We start from the raw sequence: 14,229 nt of genomic DNA, 5'->3' as shown, positions 1-14,229 counted from the left end.
GTTGCCTTCTGGCCGACGCTTCAGAGCTCTGAGCACCAGAACCGTCAGGCACAGGAACAGTTTTTTCCCTCAGGCTATCCATCTCATGAACAGTTAAAACTGCCCCATTGAGCAATAATTATGTGCAATTCACCATCTAGTCTTTTTATATTTATCAAACACATCCAACCTCTTCTGCCATTACATTCCTCTGAGAAAAATAAATAAATAATAATAATTAAAAAAACATTTGCACTGTACATAACAGATTGTATTAGATTTGCACTACCCATGTGTATGTGTGTATGTATGTATGTGTGTGTCTGTATGTATGTGTATAATTAGTTTTTATTATCTATGTCTTGTTGCTGTTTTTGTATTGTTGTACACTGGAAGCTCCTGTCACCAAGACAGATTCCTTGTATGTGTAAGCATAAAGCTGATTCTGATTCTGATAATTGTGACTTTTTATCTCATAATTATGAGATAAAAAGTTTTATCTTAAAACTATGACATCATAAGGACTGATCTCATAATTTTGATTAACCAAAGTACGAATTTTTTATTTTTATTTATTTATTTATTTTATTTTTTTCAATAGATCTCCGTGAGCAGGACAAATAAATGTATTATACCTTTTATTCAAGTAGTAGTTTAAAGATATTTTTTTTAAAGTAATAATAGGAAAGTAAAATTAAGGTATACAAAATTATGTGACGCAGTAAAAACATAAATATGTGTCTGCATTTAAAATGTATTTGATGTGCTTTCAAATTATTATTTTATTTTTATTTTTTTGACAAAACACAAAACTATCGTTCAAACTAATTTATCGTCTGTAATAAGCTTTATTTATAAGCCAAGAAATTAATTAAATGAAATCTACATGGCAACTATTCCTCGCGTTCGCGCTTTTTGTCTCCTCCGATCTGCCGTACGCGGAAGTGTCGTGAAGCAGCAGCTGTCAATCAACAGGTTTGTTGTTATCACACATTATGATTTTTTATTAAAACATTTAATTTATCTACTTATCTTAATTTATCTATCAAGTCAACAAGTGAAGGTGACTAGTTTGGTTAATCAAAGCTTCTAACTCAACAAATGCTTGACACAAACTTGTTTTTTAATGAATGACTTTTAAGAGTAATTTTATTCTAAACTGTACTTACAAGTGTGTCTCTGTTTTATTTATAATGTCATAACAGGGTTAAGAATGTGTTTTATGCTCTAAAAGTGACCATACACATAAAATAAGTGTTTCATTAAATTATGTTGTTTACATTTTGATATTTATTTTGTGTGTGATGCTGTGACTGAAATGTTTTTACTATCCAAATGTCATTTTCCAGAATGGGGGTGTTTGTTTGGCCCCTGGCTCTCAAGTTCAAACACTTAATTTGTACACATTAGGATGTGTTTTGTTACGCTAAAATGACTGTATTTGTAATTGATTTGGGTTATACATTTCAGTAGTTTTCTTTAGTCAGTATGTGATAAAAAGAGGTTGGAGAGTAACAGAATACATGTAACAGAATTACGTATTTAAAATACTATAAGCAACTGTATTCCATTACAATTTAAATAGTAAGAATACAGTTACATTCAAAAAGTATTTTGATTACTGAAGAGATTACTTTGCATTTTATTGTCATTTGTTTCATTTAATGTATAGACTATTCAGTTTGAATACATTGATCCATATAAATGATGTGATCCGAGGAGCTTTAGAACAGCGGTGAAACACTTTCTTATGATGTGTTACATTCATACGAGCGCTTTTACACTGTCGTGAGTGAAAAGGTGGTTATGACATCATTGAGTAACTTAATAGAGGAGCTACGTTGTGCTTCTACAGCTTAACAAATCAGTTAGAAACGCTTTGACAGATGAAACATAAATCCAATTAATACACGATTACATGCCTTGTCAATGTTTTTTAAGTGGTCAGGCTATTTTTACAAGAAATGCTAACCAATGTAGCCTTTAACATCGAATATAAAGCTACAATATATTATATTTTCTGCCTCAATCTATGAACAGAATCCACATGTTGTTTTCACTCTGTGGGGTTTTGAAGTTTGGAGCAGCAGAAATAGTTAACTTTGTGTAAATTGTCATGTGAACAGTTAGCTTTATGCTAAGCTAAAATGCTATTTCTTGCCTTTACATGCATCTGTTACCAGGCGCGTTTATATTTTATAATGAATCACGTTAGAGCATAAACATATTTCAAGGCAAATATGTACTACAAATATCTTATTCTTATTGATAATTAAACATTGTTTTTCTGCAAAAATATCTAAAAATCCTTACAAGAAGACACATTTACTTGAGACGCAAAACTGCATTAAATATTTAGGCTTAAGTTTTTAATATAAGTTAATTTTCTTACTTTTTCTATAGTCAAAACGAGTGAAAAAATCTGCCAGTGCTGAAGAAGTAATCCAAAGTATTTATATTTACATTACTGACCTTGAGTAATCTAACGGAATACATTATAAATTACATTTTACAGCATGTAATCTGTAATCTGTAGCAGAATACTTTTTAAAAGTAACCTTCCCAAGTACTCTATCAGTCTATCAGAGTTTAAATTAAGAGATTACTTTCATTATTTTCCAATAAAGTAACATTTTATTGATATATGTATATATTTTACTAAACGTTTATTATTTAAAAATGCATTAAAGTGAATTTAAAATGCATATTTCATACATTTAATTGTTTGTGTAATTTATTACTGATTGGTCAGTTGCAGCATTTTTGTTCTTGTTCTTTGGGGTTATAATAAGCTCTAAACCGTAATTGTACCATTGTCCCCAGGCAACCGATTTAATGTGCTAATTTTATGTCTCGTGTTACTTTATAGTCTCTTCTCAAATCAATATTTGACATCCATTTTTTTATTTATTTGGCAAGTAACCGTGTATTATTGCTCTCCTTTGTTTCAGGATCCTAATCAACTTGTCTGATTATATTTTGCTGAACATTATCTCCTCCGGTCCTCTCCTCAGTAGTGTGGAGTTTCGCTGGTCTGAGATGACAGACGCGTCAGGGCGCGGTTTTGAGGGGGAGCCTCTGAAGGGTGGAGAGGCAGAAGGGGGCGTGTCTAAGGAGAAAAGCTGCACTGGGAAGCTGGGCTTACCACACCTGACAGGCTGGCGGACAGCTACGTTCCTGCTCTCTCTCTTCTTGTGCCTGGCTGTTGTCTTCGCATTTTCGTTCATCCTGCCCTGTCCCGTACGGCCGCATTACCTGTCCACGTGGAACCACACATTACCTGATGCAGGTGAGACAGATACACTGTGGCCAAATGTAATTCATCGGTTTGGCTATTTCAGTAATACCAGTGAAAACAAATCTTAATCCTACACCATACAAGTCAAGAACTTTCTACAGAATTCTGCGCAACAGTGTTGCAATGGTTTTTTAATGTCACTGAATGGCGTAGCATTACAGTTTCTCCTCACAAATGACTGGAATAGAGCGCAACAGTCTGGTTCTGGAAGTAAAAGTCCCGTTCATTTATCCCATGGACTAATTGATTTTCAATGATAACTTATAAACCTTTAAAGACAGACCTACCATGAGCTACAAGGTTGTTCATTGATGGTAAATGCTTCCGTTGAAGCCATCCATCTGCGGTATCTCAACTTCATTGTTTAAAAATTGTGTTTGTTAGCGGAATGGTAAACAACTACATTACCCATGGTACAGCAGAGAAATATCCACCAATCAGAGAACCGCAGCCAACGAAACCCGCGAAACATGACTCTGAGCGAACACGCGCTCCCATTACGCACAGTGAATGATGTAATCGAGTCGGTCTCCTTTCACCCTTAAACTACTCATATATATTTGTACATATCGGAATATTTTGCAATAAACGTAAAATATATTGTTTCTATTCTTATAATCAACAACCTAAAATCAATAGTTTTACATATATATTTTATATATTATAAATTCATATTTTTATTCAATGACATCCTTTGCAATGCTTCATGGGATTGTAGTCCGTGCCCTCATGAAAGACGGTAAGTACACAGTCTTGTACATTTGTCTTTATGTGCAATTTTCAAATAATTATTTGCCTCAAAACAAAGTTTGTGATGTTGTGAATCTCCTCGGAGCTGGTTGGTCTGATTCATGGCTTACAACTATTTAATGAAGGATTTTATAAAAACTCAATGGTTTGTCTGAAAAAGTGGGCGGTCACTGTTGCGCTCTATAGCTAAGCGTGTAAATTAGACGGGGGTGTTCACAAACCTTTGACCATGTATTGTCCACCTCTGCTTGTGTAAATGTAATAGTAACGTCCAATATGTTTTCCCCCTATAGCCACGTATGATTTCCTGGCTGTTGAAGATGCCAATAAAGACAAAGTCTTGGATGTGATCTTCCTGTATAAGGGTGCTGAAGCCAGCCGCAATACGTGCATGAGTGAAGGTGAGCTTAAACACATACGCACAAGTTACGGTTAAAGGAATGTTTTGGGTTCAATACATGTTCAGCTCAAACAACAGCATTTGTGGTGTGACGTTGATAACCACAAAAATCAATTTTGACTTGTCCTTCGTTTATTAAAAAAAAGCAGTTATAATAGGGGACTTACACTGTAAGTTAATGTGGCCAGTCCATAAATGCTCAAATACACACTGTTTCAAAAGTATAGCTACAAAATATAAACATTATAAGTGTTAGTGCATTATAAGTGATAGTACTTACTAACCTTAACAGTGTCATGACATACTTATAATGTTAGTAACATTTGGTTTTTTGGTTTGCACCAAAACAGTCATAATTGAGTAATCTATGATAATTTTTCAGCCTGTCTCTGGCCCTCTGTCTGAAACACTCGGTTTTGCCCTCAGTGTGTCCTTTAAACTTCAGTGTTAACACCCACTGTAGATTTATCCACATTGTGCAGACCCTCGAATACAGCCATACTATACTGTACATCTGAAACTCAATCAGATGAGAAGACTAGCTCCACAACAATACAATACAAAATTTCAGGGTTTTACACACAATGCACATCCAACCCATTGCATCTGAATGTGTCAAACTGTTCACTCAAGCACAGCAGCACTGGAAAGAGTCACGACATAAAACATTCATGAATGGACCTGTTTACTTACTGCTTTGCGGTCAGGTCCAATAGTGTTTTTAACTGCCCCATCTTTTAATAACTTGCGTTTACAAAGCTTGAATCATATTGTGACTTGTTCACAAGCAATCCATGCTGAAATGTGCTGAACACACATAATACAATCCACGGTAAAACATGACACCCAGACATATCATCCTGCACTGATGCGATCAGGAATGTTGTTAAACTTCAGTCACTATTTCCTGATGTTTGGATGCTTCAGCGGCGACCAAAGCAGAGACGCTGGTCTTAACAGGCACTACATCTCACACCTTCCACCGTCAATTTATTCTGGACTTAAGATAGGTCCATATCTGATCATTTCTTCATCTCTTAGGCATCACAGCATTTTTTTAAATTCAGTAATTAAAAACTTTTAGTCCAGATTGGCAGAAGAAGGTGTCCTGTGTAAGTACACTTTGGTGCAGATGAATAGTAGGCCCATCTTGTTCTGTCCTCTTCACCTCTCTGACTGAGCACCAGTGGGCAGGCCAAGGTTGCGATGATGTAAAAGTAGGCGTTGATGTCTTGCTGTAGAGACAGTCATGTGCTGATGTATTCATCTGTGTGATGTCACAAAGTAGGGAAAATTGAAACGAGCCATTTTTGCAACTTAGTTCAAATAAATGCTTTTTATTTTTATTGAGAGGGAAGTTTTGAGTTCTGAAACTTATCAGTTTATTTTTATAGTACAATGAACTCTTACATGTCAAAAGATCAAGGAAATTTGTATTCCTCATGACCCCTTTAACTTGTTTGGTAAGTGATTTTATCACACTAGTCTCATGTTAACACGTATAACGTATAAGCCTTGTGGCTATACTTTTGAAACGGTGTGCATTAAAATAGATAATTACATTCCCCTGTCTTCTTCCATTGTAAGTACCCCACTATAATGGCTGTTTTGGCTTAAACTCAAAAATAAACAAAACTGATGGAAGTGTGGAAATTATTTTAGGTGGTATTTGTCTTTATGCTACAAAAGCTGTTGATAGAGCTTAAGTTGCATTGAACCCAGTACTTTCCTTTAAACACACATGCCAGAGAACATTTACAAAGAATAAGACGCTTTAAATAAAATAATAAATATTTGTTTTTCAGATTTATCACCTCCATGTCTGGTTTTATTGGCTGTTGACGGAACTGACGGGAAGATGCTGTGGAAACGTCCTTTAGCAGCTGAATTTAATTGGGTGGAGTGTGGGGTGAAGGGGATCGGATTTAAAGGAACAGGATGTTTGGTGGCTCACGCAGACAATCTCACAGCCATCGACAAACAGACAGGTACAGGGTTGAGTTTAACCTTCCTATTGCATTCGGGTCAGTTTTGACCTGGGAGAGGTTGATCATTTTTAAATACCACATAGTTTTTAGTACGGGAACCAAACTTTGGGACTTTGACATGACTATCAAAATACACATAATAAAATTGTTATAACCATTTGAACCCATTTTGTTTTTTACATCTTTTGCATTTGTAGATCAATTTTAACCCAGGCATCAATTGTGGCTTTACACATGATATTATGTAGATTTGTTTTGTACATCTATGAATTTGATTTTTACTTATAAACGCTTCACTTACATTTAGACTCGTTCCCATACTCTCAACCACACTTTTTTTTTCTCTCACTGGGACTGAATCTTTTTTACAAACACACACACACACACATTAATGTACAAAACAGACATGACAGATGTAACAAACATTACAAATAAACTAAATCAAAGGTACTACTGTCTAAAGGGGGTGTGGCGAGAGTAAAAGTTCATTCACACATTAGTCTAAATAGATCTTGAAAGAGGAAATTGTCCACATTTTACTCTGCAGCCATCTGATGCACAACCAGCTTACAGCAAACTCACGCATCAATAATCAACAGTTCATGCAAGTAAATAGAATAGATTTTGCTTAAAAACATAGTAAAAAAAATATTAATGTTATATACTTAAGTTGTACAGTTATTTTGATGAAGGTTAGTTGAAAAAGAATACGTTGGTTTCATAACGTTTGACCACCAAGTTGTATTGAGCAGTTATGAGTAATAGGAAATTCATTCGAATTACTAGTAATTCTCACATTAGATATTAATATAAATTGTACATTATGTTATATTTAGATAAACGTTCACAGAAATGTTGATAAAAAAGATGTCTTCATATGTATCACACTGGTTTTACTGTAGTTAATTAATATTTTGAAATGACAATTTATTATTTAAAAATAATAATAATAATAAAGAATAACATTTATATTTGTCAGTTAACAAGCTAACATGTATGAACAGTTAAGAACCTATTAATGACTTACAATATAGCTTTAAGATGAAAACCATCGGGTTATGAATGATTTATAAGCTTGAATTTTACCAGGTCATAATTGACCCGCAAATGCAAAAGGTGTATTTAGATTTTGAACACAATAGGAGGGTTAAACACTCAAATCTGCACATGCAATGGGGTCCAAAAGTCTGATAGAAACATTGAAAATCTGGGATTTTCATATTAAGCCATAACATTGCAAAAATTATGATAATATAATTTGTAACGAAAATTGTAGAAAAGAAAATAGAAGCATGTTCACTAGGCTAAAGTAACTGCTTTAAATGTGCATGATGTTTGTGGAAACATTTGCTGTTTTTACTTGACCAGGTGGGATTGTATGGCAGCAGTCGCGCTCTTCTATGATGAATGGAAATCTTCCGCTGATCAGCGTTCCGGATCTGGACTCTGATGGAGCAGAAGAATTTGCTGTGCTTTCATATAATCCTCAAGCACCATCATTCACTCCCATACCGGTACCAAACACACACAAACTCGTTCAGCCACAGCCAAATATTCAATTGCACTATTATCTGGGTGTTGTTCTGACATTTCTCTCTCTTCTCTATTAGACAGAGCTGGTGTTTTTCTCAGGGAAATCAGGTGATCAGATTGGCTCAAGGGTGAATGTTGATCTGAATGGAGTATTTGGTCACCTGCAGTTCAAAATGGCCAGTGGAGCTTCATACCTGCTGTTACTCACAGGTGTGTGACGAACACTGATTTTGGCATTTGTTCTTCCTGTGCTCCTCTAATTTCCCCACAATCACTCCCCATTCTTAAAGTCAACATAAAATCAAAATTAATCATATTTACTTCCTTAATACACATTCCTGGTCATAATGCACTTGATTCATCAGTGCAAGTTTTTTTTATATATATATATATAAAAAATTTTTTTTTTTTTTTCTAAATGCAATGACTTTCTTGGTCTCTGAAAAAACTTTTCTTTTGGCTGACATCACATTTAGCTAATGTTACTGATTAATGTTTATCAATAGCCAAATAGCTGCTATTGTTGTAGGTAAATCAGCCTTTCAGGATCTTGTAATTTAATGACAGTTAATGTAATAAAGATTACAGCCATAATAGCTAACAAGGATATATTTGAAAAAGAAACTTTACCAGTGTTATAAGTGTTAATACTTGACCTTCAGCCTTCATGTCCCGGTCATAAAGCCTCCTCAAACTCACATTCAGCTCTCAGTCGTTTCTGGTGTGAAACCACTTTACACCAGCTAATCAATTCCTGATGAATAAAATAAAATCCCACCAAATTATATTATTTTCATCGTGTTTCACTCAGAAATATGTCATATTACTGAAGTAAAATGAGTTCGGATCAGATGCATTTCATATTGACTTCAAATCTTTGTCATGCAGACTCCGGTCTCTCCGCGGTGAGTTTGCAGCAGTTGGCGGCTCGGGCTCGGACTGGTCTGGGGTCTGCACTGAAGAAAGAAAACAGCTGGGAGGACAAAGCCGACCATCAAACCGGATTCATCCACCTCTATCAGTACAAATATTTATGATTGACAGTGGTAGGGACAGTTTACACAAAAATTCTGTCATCATTAACTCACCCTCATGTTGTTCCAACCCTGAATGACTTTCTTTCTTCCATGTTAGGCAGAATGACAGCCTCAGTCACCAATCACTATCATTGTATGGAAAAAAAACAGATGCATTGAAAGTGAATAGTGACTGAAGAGTAGAAGAGTAAATGATGACAGCATTTTCCATTTTGTGTGAACTATCCCTTTAAATGTATTTACTCTCTTGTTTTTGCTTTTCCATCATTACCAATACATTTGAAGATACCTTTGGTTTGGTTTGCTGTAGGTCTGATTCTCTGAAGCGTGTGCTGGTGGTTCACGGAGGTTCTTCTCCATCACTGCTGGTCCAGACTGACTCCAGCGTGTCACTGCTACACATGGACAAACTGAATATCGCGTGGACCACCAATACCAGCACACTGCTCAGGTGCCATAACCAATCAAAATGACCCATTCCACTGGAAAATATTTGTACATGTTCAATCACTGGATTTCCATCCACATATTTTTGCGAATTGTGGGATATCGCATATAAAAATGCTGAATGTATAATTCACTCTGAGAATATCATCAACATCATCATATAGCATCTGAAATGTTGCTCTGGTTATTTTGAAATGCCGTGCGTCAGAGCCTGTCATTAAAATGATTGGCTATTATAACCTCCTAGAATTGTCTGACATGCTTTTGCTCCCAGACATCTGACGCTGAACGCTAGCAAACATGAAGTGCGTCAGAGCTCTAAACCACAAGTAATTTATTACAGTTAATAAAAGAACCACAGTGGCTTCAACTTGCATTTTCATTTCTATTTTGCGGCAGTTTTCCCAGAAGTGACGATTTTGCTCTCTTAACCTGCTGAGACCCGAGTGTGACTGCTGTGTACATTTTCCATTTCCATTTTTGATTCGTAACTAGTAGCACTTAATAAACATGCAAAAAAATTGATGTCCACATATGTGGACAGTGAGACTAAGTTGTGAAATTGTAAATAATACAAAGCTATAGAAAGTCTATAGAAAATTGTTTATTATGTTTCCAGGAGTGTTGGTTATTCATGTTTCTGAGACGTTACAGACATTACATCAGAAATTTGCATAATTAATTCTGATTCAAAGTAATGTCCAGCATCATCCAATCACTGCCAACCATGTTAAAATAAAATGATACATTATAAATTCTGAATCTATGTACTGATTATCATTGTCCCACGTCTGTCAAACATGTTGAGTGATCCAAACATCATCTGCAGCCTGAAACTGAACTTTTCATCAGATTTTAGGAGTGAATACACTATAGGATGCTCCCTATTTAGTGAATGACTTAACCTCCAGTGTGCTGTCTGTCTGCACTGGTCTCAGAACAGTTCAAAATTCACTTTATTTTCATCCTAACTCCATATAAAGCCTCTGAAAGCAACATTTTTCAGCTTAATAATTAATTAATTAATAATTATAATAATAATAATTATTATAATAATATATTAATATGATATATTAATATTAATATTAATATAATATAATAATATATAATTATAGCTTTTGGATGCATCCATTGATTCTCAATGTGATAATGCACAGTAAATATAGGATTTCTAAGGAAAAAATGTGCTAAAGTACACATTAGTGTACATTGTGTTTAGCAGCGTGGCGTTTCGCGATAAATCGCTCAAATTTAAAAAATGGCATATTGTATGAAACTAGTGACTCTAATATTTTGACTCAAACAGGTTTCAATGTAAAAATGTAATCAGATTTCTTACCAGATGTAGTTTTGTTGCCGTTTCTCCCAAAGACGAACTCCGCTGTGATCGGCGCCATGTTGTTTTGTCACATGTACATTGAAAGTTTAACCCTTTACTGACAGCACAGAGTCTTCTGAACTGAGATCAGTCAGTTTAAATGATTTTAAATTATGCCTTATGTATAGCGAAGCTAAAATACAACGTTCACGCATGTGTACACGGGGTCGCATGAGGTTAAACACATGGGATGGAAACGCTGCTTTATCCGCAGATTGATTTTGCGATATTCTGATTTTGTCCATAAATTACATTCACAACTTTGATGGTAACATAGCTACTGATGCATTTCTATGTGTGCTTTCTTTTCTAGTGTGCCAACATTTGGGCAATTTGACAAAGATGGAATTCCTGACATAATAATTGAGGAAGACCTTGGCAACGAAACCAAAAGAGTGAGTGACAACTTCCCCATGTGACAACTAGTCCCAGTCTCCCCTATATGGCTTTGGTTGACCAGTATGTGTGTATGTTAGGTGATGATTCTCAGTGGACGTTCTGGAGATGTCCTGTGGAAGGTGAACCTGTTGTCCTGGACACAGAGTCCTCGTCCAGCATCTGTCCTCACACTAAACACCTACTCTGTGTTCATGCTTTGGGGACAGAATCACGGCAATGAGACAGTAAGATTGTACACTCACAAACACACACATACACACTTGTAGAAGTTAGACACTGACCTGTGATTGTTGTTGATATTCAGATGCATTCATCATTTCTGCTGCATCCGCGTTATTCTCAACTGCTGCTTGAACTAAGAAATCCAGCACAGAACATCATCTCATTTAAAGGTATCTCTCATTACCGTAATCAATTGAAAAGGCTCACTCCATGCCATTGGTATTTATAATGATATGACCTCTTTAAATGACCACATGTTGGGTATTGGGTTTGTTAAAACAATGCGTATCTTTCTGTGTTTGTGTGTTTAGCAACACTGTTGGAGCGAGGTCGTCACGCCTGTTACCTCGTCTTGACGGGACCGGACGGACGGCAGCACGCAGAATCAGGCGGGACGGAGTCAGTGGTTCTGACCAAACGAAAGATCAAAGACGACGTATCAGAAAGCGCCGTTAGGGGCGTAGCAGCAGATGAACCCATCTCTGAAGACACGGAGGAGTCTGTGAAAGAGGCGTTTAAAAGGCTGCGGTTCAGTGATGAACTTTTCTGAAACATAATCACATATAGGGTATATATTGACACGAAATGTCAATCCAAAAGACATATGTACAACAGCCTTGCAACAGTAGCTGCATTTACAACTTGCATCCTACTTCAACTGAATGTACAAATTTAGAAGAAACATGCAAATCACAAACTCTTGAGTCCTGCTGCATTATTTTACGTCAATCATAAAATACTGCTAAGCATTTAAAGTTTTATACGGTATTTTTATAAACATTTTCAGGGATTTAGGGGATTTACGTTATGTAAATATGAATGTCTTGAACAAATTATAAATTATGTTTTGCATAAATAATTTTTGGTAACACTTTACAATAAGGTTCTATTTGTTAACATTAGTTAATGCATTAAGTACCAGAAACTAACGATGAACAATATATTGTTTACAGCATTTGTTAACATTAAGTAGTGTTCGTTAATAAAAATACAATTGTTCATTGTTAGTTCCTGTTAGATCATAATGCATTAACTAATATTTAACATACAACTATATGTTTAAATTAACATTAACCAAAAGTAATAAATGTTTTTTAAAAGTATTGTTCATTGTTAGTTCATCTGTAATGTAGCAAACTAATGTTTACATAATTTGGATTTAAATAAGCAGATACTTAAGATTGGATCATTATTGCAGCAATCAGGGCTGTTTCTAGGCATGGGCGAACTAGGCGGTCACCTAGGGCGCCACCGGGGGGAGGGGGCACCAATGCAGACCAGACCACGGACCAACAGGGTGAGATCGCTACCCCCGGGTGCCATTTAGCCAAATGGAACATTATTGTAAAATGTTACCAAATTATTATTATTTTTATTTATTTTTTTGACAATGTGACATTACATTTACAACAGTTAAGCACATTTCCCCCACAAAATCACTTTACTGTAAAGCAAAAAAAAAAATCTAATTTCTGTGCACTTAATTACTGAAATGAGTATCGGTACAAAGTATGACAAATTTATTTTATTAAAATCTGAAATGTAATTAATTAAATTCAGTACAACAAAAATGTATGATGATGTATACTGACAATTGTCCTTTACACATGTACTTTATAATTAATAAATTATATTTAACTATTTATTACAATAATGAGAATGAGATCATAAAGCATTCCAGTAGTGAGAATGTAGGTGCAAAATGAACTGTAATGAAAATAATGTCACAGTGCAAAAAAATCTTCAAGATCCTAAAATAGGCTTCATTTTCTTAACGCAGAATATTTTTTTCACAGTTTTCTTGAGATTCACCGATAAATGTCTTTGGTCATTGTGGTGTTTTCATTGTGTGTTTAACACTAAACGTCTGCGTTGTGTTTCACAAACCATTGGAATGTATTTTGCAAGGTCGTCTTTCGTTAGTTGTGTGTCAGAAAGAGAGAAAGAGAGAATGTTTTATCTTTGCAGTGCAGTTTAGCTCCTGTGTCGCACTAAACTAGTGTCTCATTTAGATGATGTAATGATGGTTTAATGAGTTTGTAAATGTTCTGTGGTGTCTTGCTACTGCTATTATAATAATGACTTTTTGCCTTGTTTCCCTTTTTTCCATATCAGAGAGGACTGTATCACATAGTGCCTTAAATAGAGACTGCAAACGACCTAAAAAAAATCACATCAGATGCTGGGATGAGTAGTAATATATAAATTCTGTCTGTCTGCTGTTTTGAATCTTACGTATGATTGTTGTGGGTTTAAGTTGGGCTGCAAATATTTCATTGAACCAATGAGCATAATGTTACCTTCAGTTTACAATTGTAATATTAGAGCTTTATTTTGTCTAGGTAGGAAGATCACCTCTTGCATCAAAACTAGATGCCTTTGAGTCTAAAGAATCCTAAATAAATGATAAAAAAAGGATTATATGTGTCTGTTGAAGATGTCAATTTTTAAAATGCTTAGCTGCCTTTATGCATTGAATTTATAAATAGAATTTGATTTGCTATTATTATTATCACTACTATTAATTGATTGAGTGATTCACTGATTTTGTAAGGCCTAAAATTTACTCTCAGGTATTTTCTTTCTCCTTATTTTAGGACATTTTCTATAGTTGCATTGTTATAATATATAATAAATAGAATGCATTCAGTGCAGTAGTTTTGGATTTTTGTATCGTTTAATATGAGGGGCTAAAATCTACCTTTAAGTGTCAGGATTTTGAGAAGTGAAATGTACACATTTCAAGGGGAAAGTGGTTCATTTTTAGATTTATTTGTTGTTGTTTTCTTCTTATTGGT

General features: G+C 35.1%; 1 protein-coding gene and 1 long non-coding RNA gene across 5 annotated transcripts; one reads left to right on the top strand and one right to left on the bottom strand.

The window, feature by feature from the left end:
- Window positions 1-922: 922 nt before the first annotated feature.
- Window positions 923-13,983, top strand: LOC127431719 (protein FAM234A-like). Of its 4 annotated transcripts, none has more exons than XM_051682246.1 (12): window positions 923-954; window positions 2,931-3,268; window positions 4,321-4,428; window positions 6,233-6,415; window positions 7,784-7,929; window positions 8,026-8,158; window positions 8,837-8,969; window positions 9,296-9,436; window positions 11,124-11,205; window positions 11,287-11,433; window positions 11,514-11,601; window positions 11,743-13,983. In XM_051682246.1, exons 2-12 carry the CDS (start codon window positions 3,019-3,021, stop codon window positions 11,979-11,981), a joined length of 1,650 nt encoding a protein of 549 aa, XP_051538206.1. In that variant the 5' UTR covers window positions 923-954; window positions 2,931-3,018; the 3' UTR covers window positions 11,982-13,983. The 4 variants fall into 4 exon arrangements, with proteins under 4 accessions (XP_051538206.1, XP_051538207.1, XP_051538205.1 ...); XM_051682247.1 differs by having other exon boundaries at window positions 924-954; window positions 2,994-3,268; XM_051682245.1 differs by lacking the exon at window positions 923-954 and adding an exon at window positions 969-1,042.
- LOC127431747 (uncharacterized) lies at window positions 4,557-8,899 on the bottom strand. The gene is made up of 5 exons (XR_007895642.1): window positions 8,817-8,899; window positions 8,579-8,702; window positions 8,143-8,231; window positions 7,776-7,861; window positions 4,557-5,694 (listed from the first exon to the last, which is right to left on the bottom strand). It is a non-coding gene; the product is annotated as an uncharacterized LOC127431747 (long non-coding RNA).
- Window positions 13,984-14,229: the final 246 nt, after the last annotated feature.

This window comes from Myxocyprinus asiaticus, chromosome 41, assembly GCF_019703515.2.
Source record: "Myxocyprinus asiaticus isolate MX2 ecotype Aquarium Trade chromosome 41, UBuf_Myxa_2, whole genome shotgun sequence".
Taxonomy (NCBI): Eukaryota; Metazoa; Chordata; class Actinopteri; order Cypriniformes; family Catostomidae; genus Myxocyprinus; species Myxocyprinus asiaticus.
This window is presented reverse-complemented; position numbering and strand designations above follow the sequence as displayed.

Bases quoted from the DNA above. Each gene is read 5' to 3' on its own strand.
- LOC127431719 (XM_051682246.1), top strand. From the start codon at position 3,019: ATGACAGACGCGTCAGGGCGCGGTTTTGAGGGGGAGCCTCTGAAGGGT. The intron at 4,429-6,232 runs GTGAGCTTAAAC...TTTGTTTTTCAG, and splicing joins CAATACGTGCATGAGTGAAG to ATTTATCACCTCCATGTCTG. The intron at 8,970-9,295 runs GTACAAATATTT...GGTTTGCTGTAG, and splicing joins GGATTCATCCACCTCTATCA to GTCTGATTCTCTGAAGCGTG.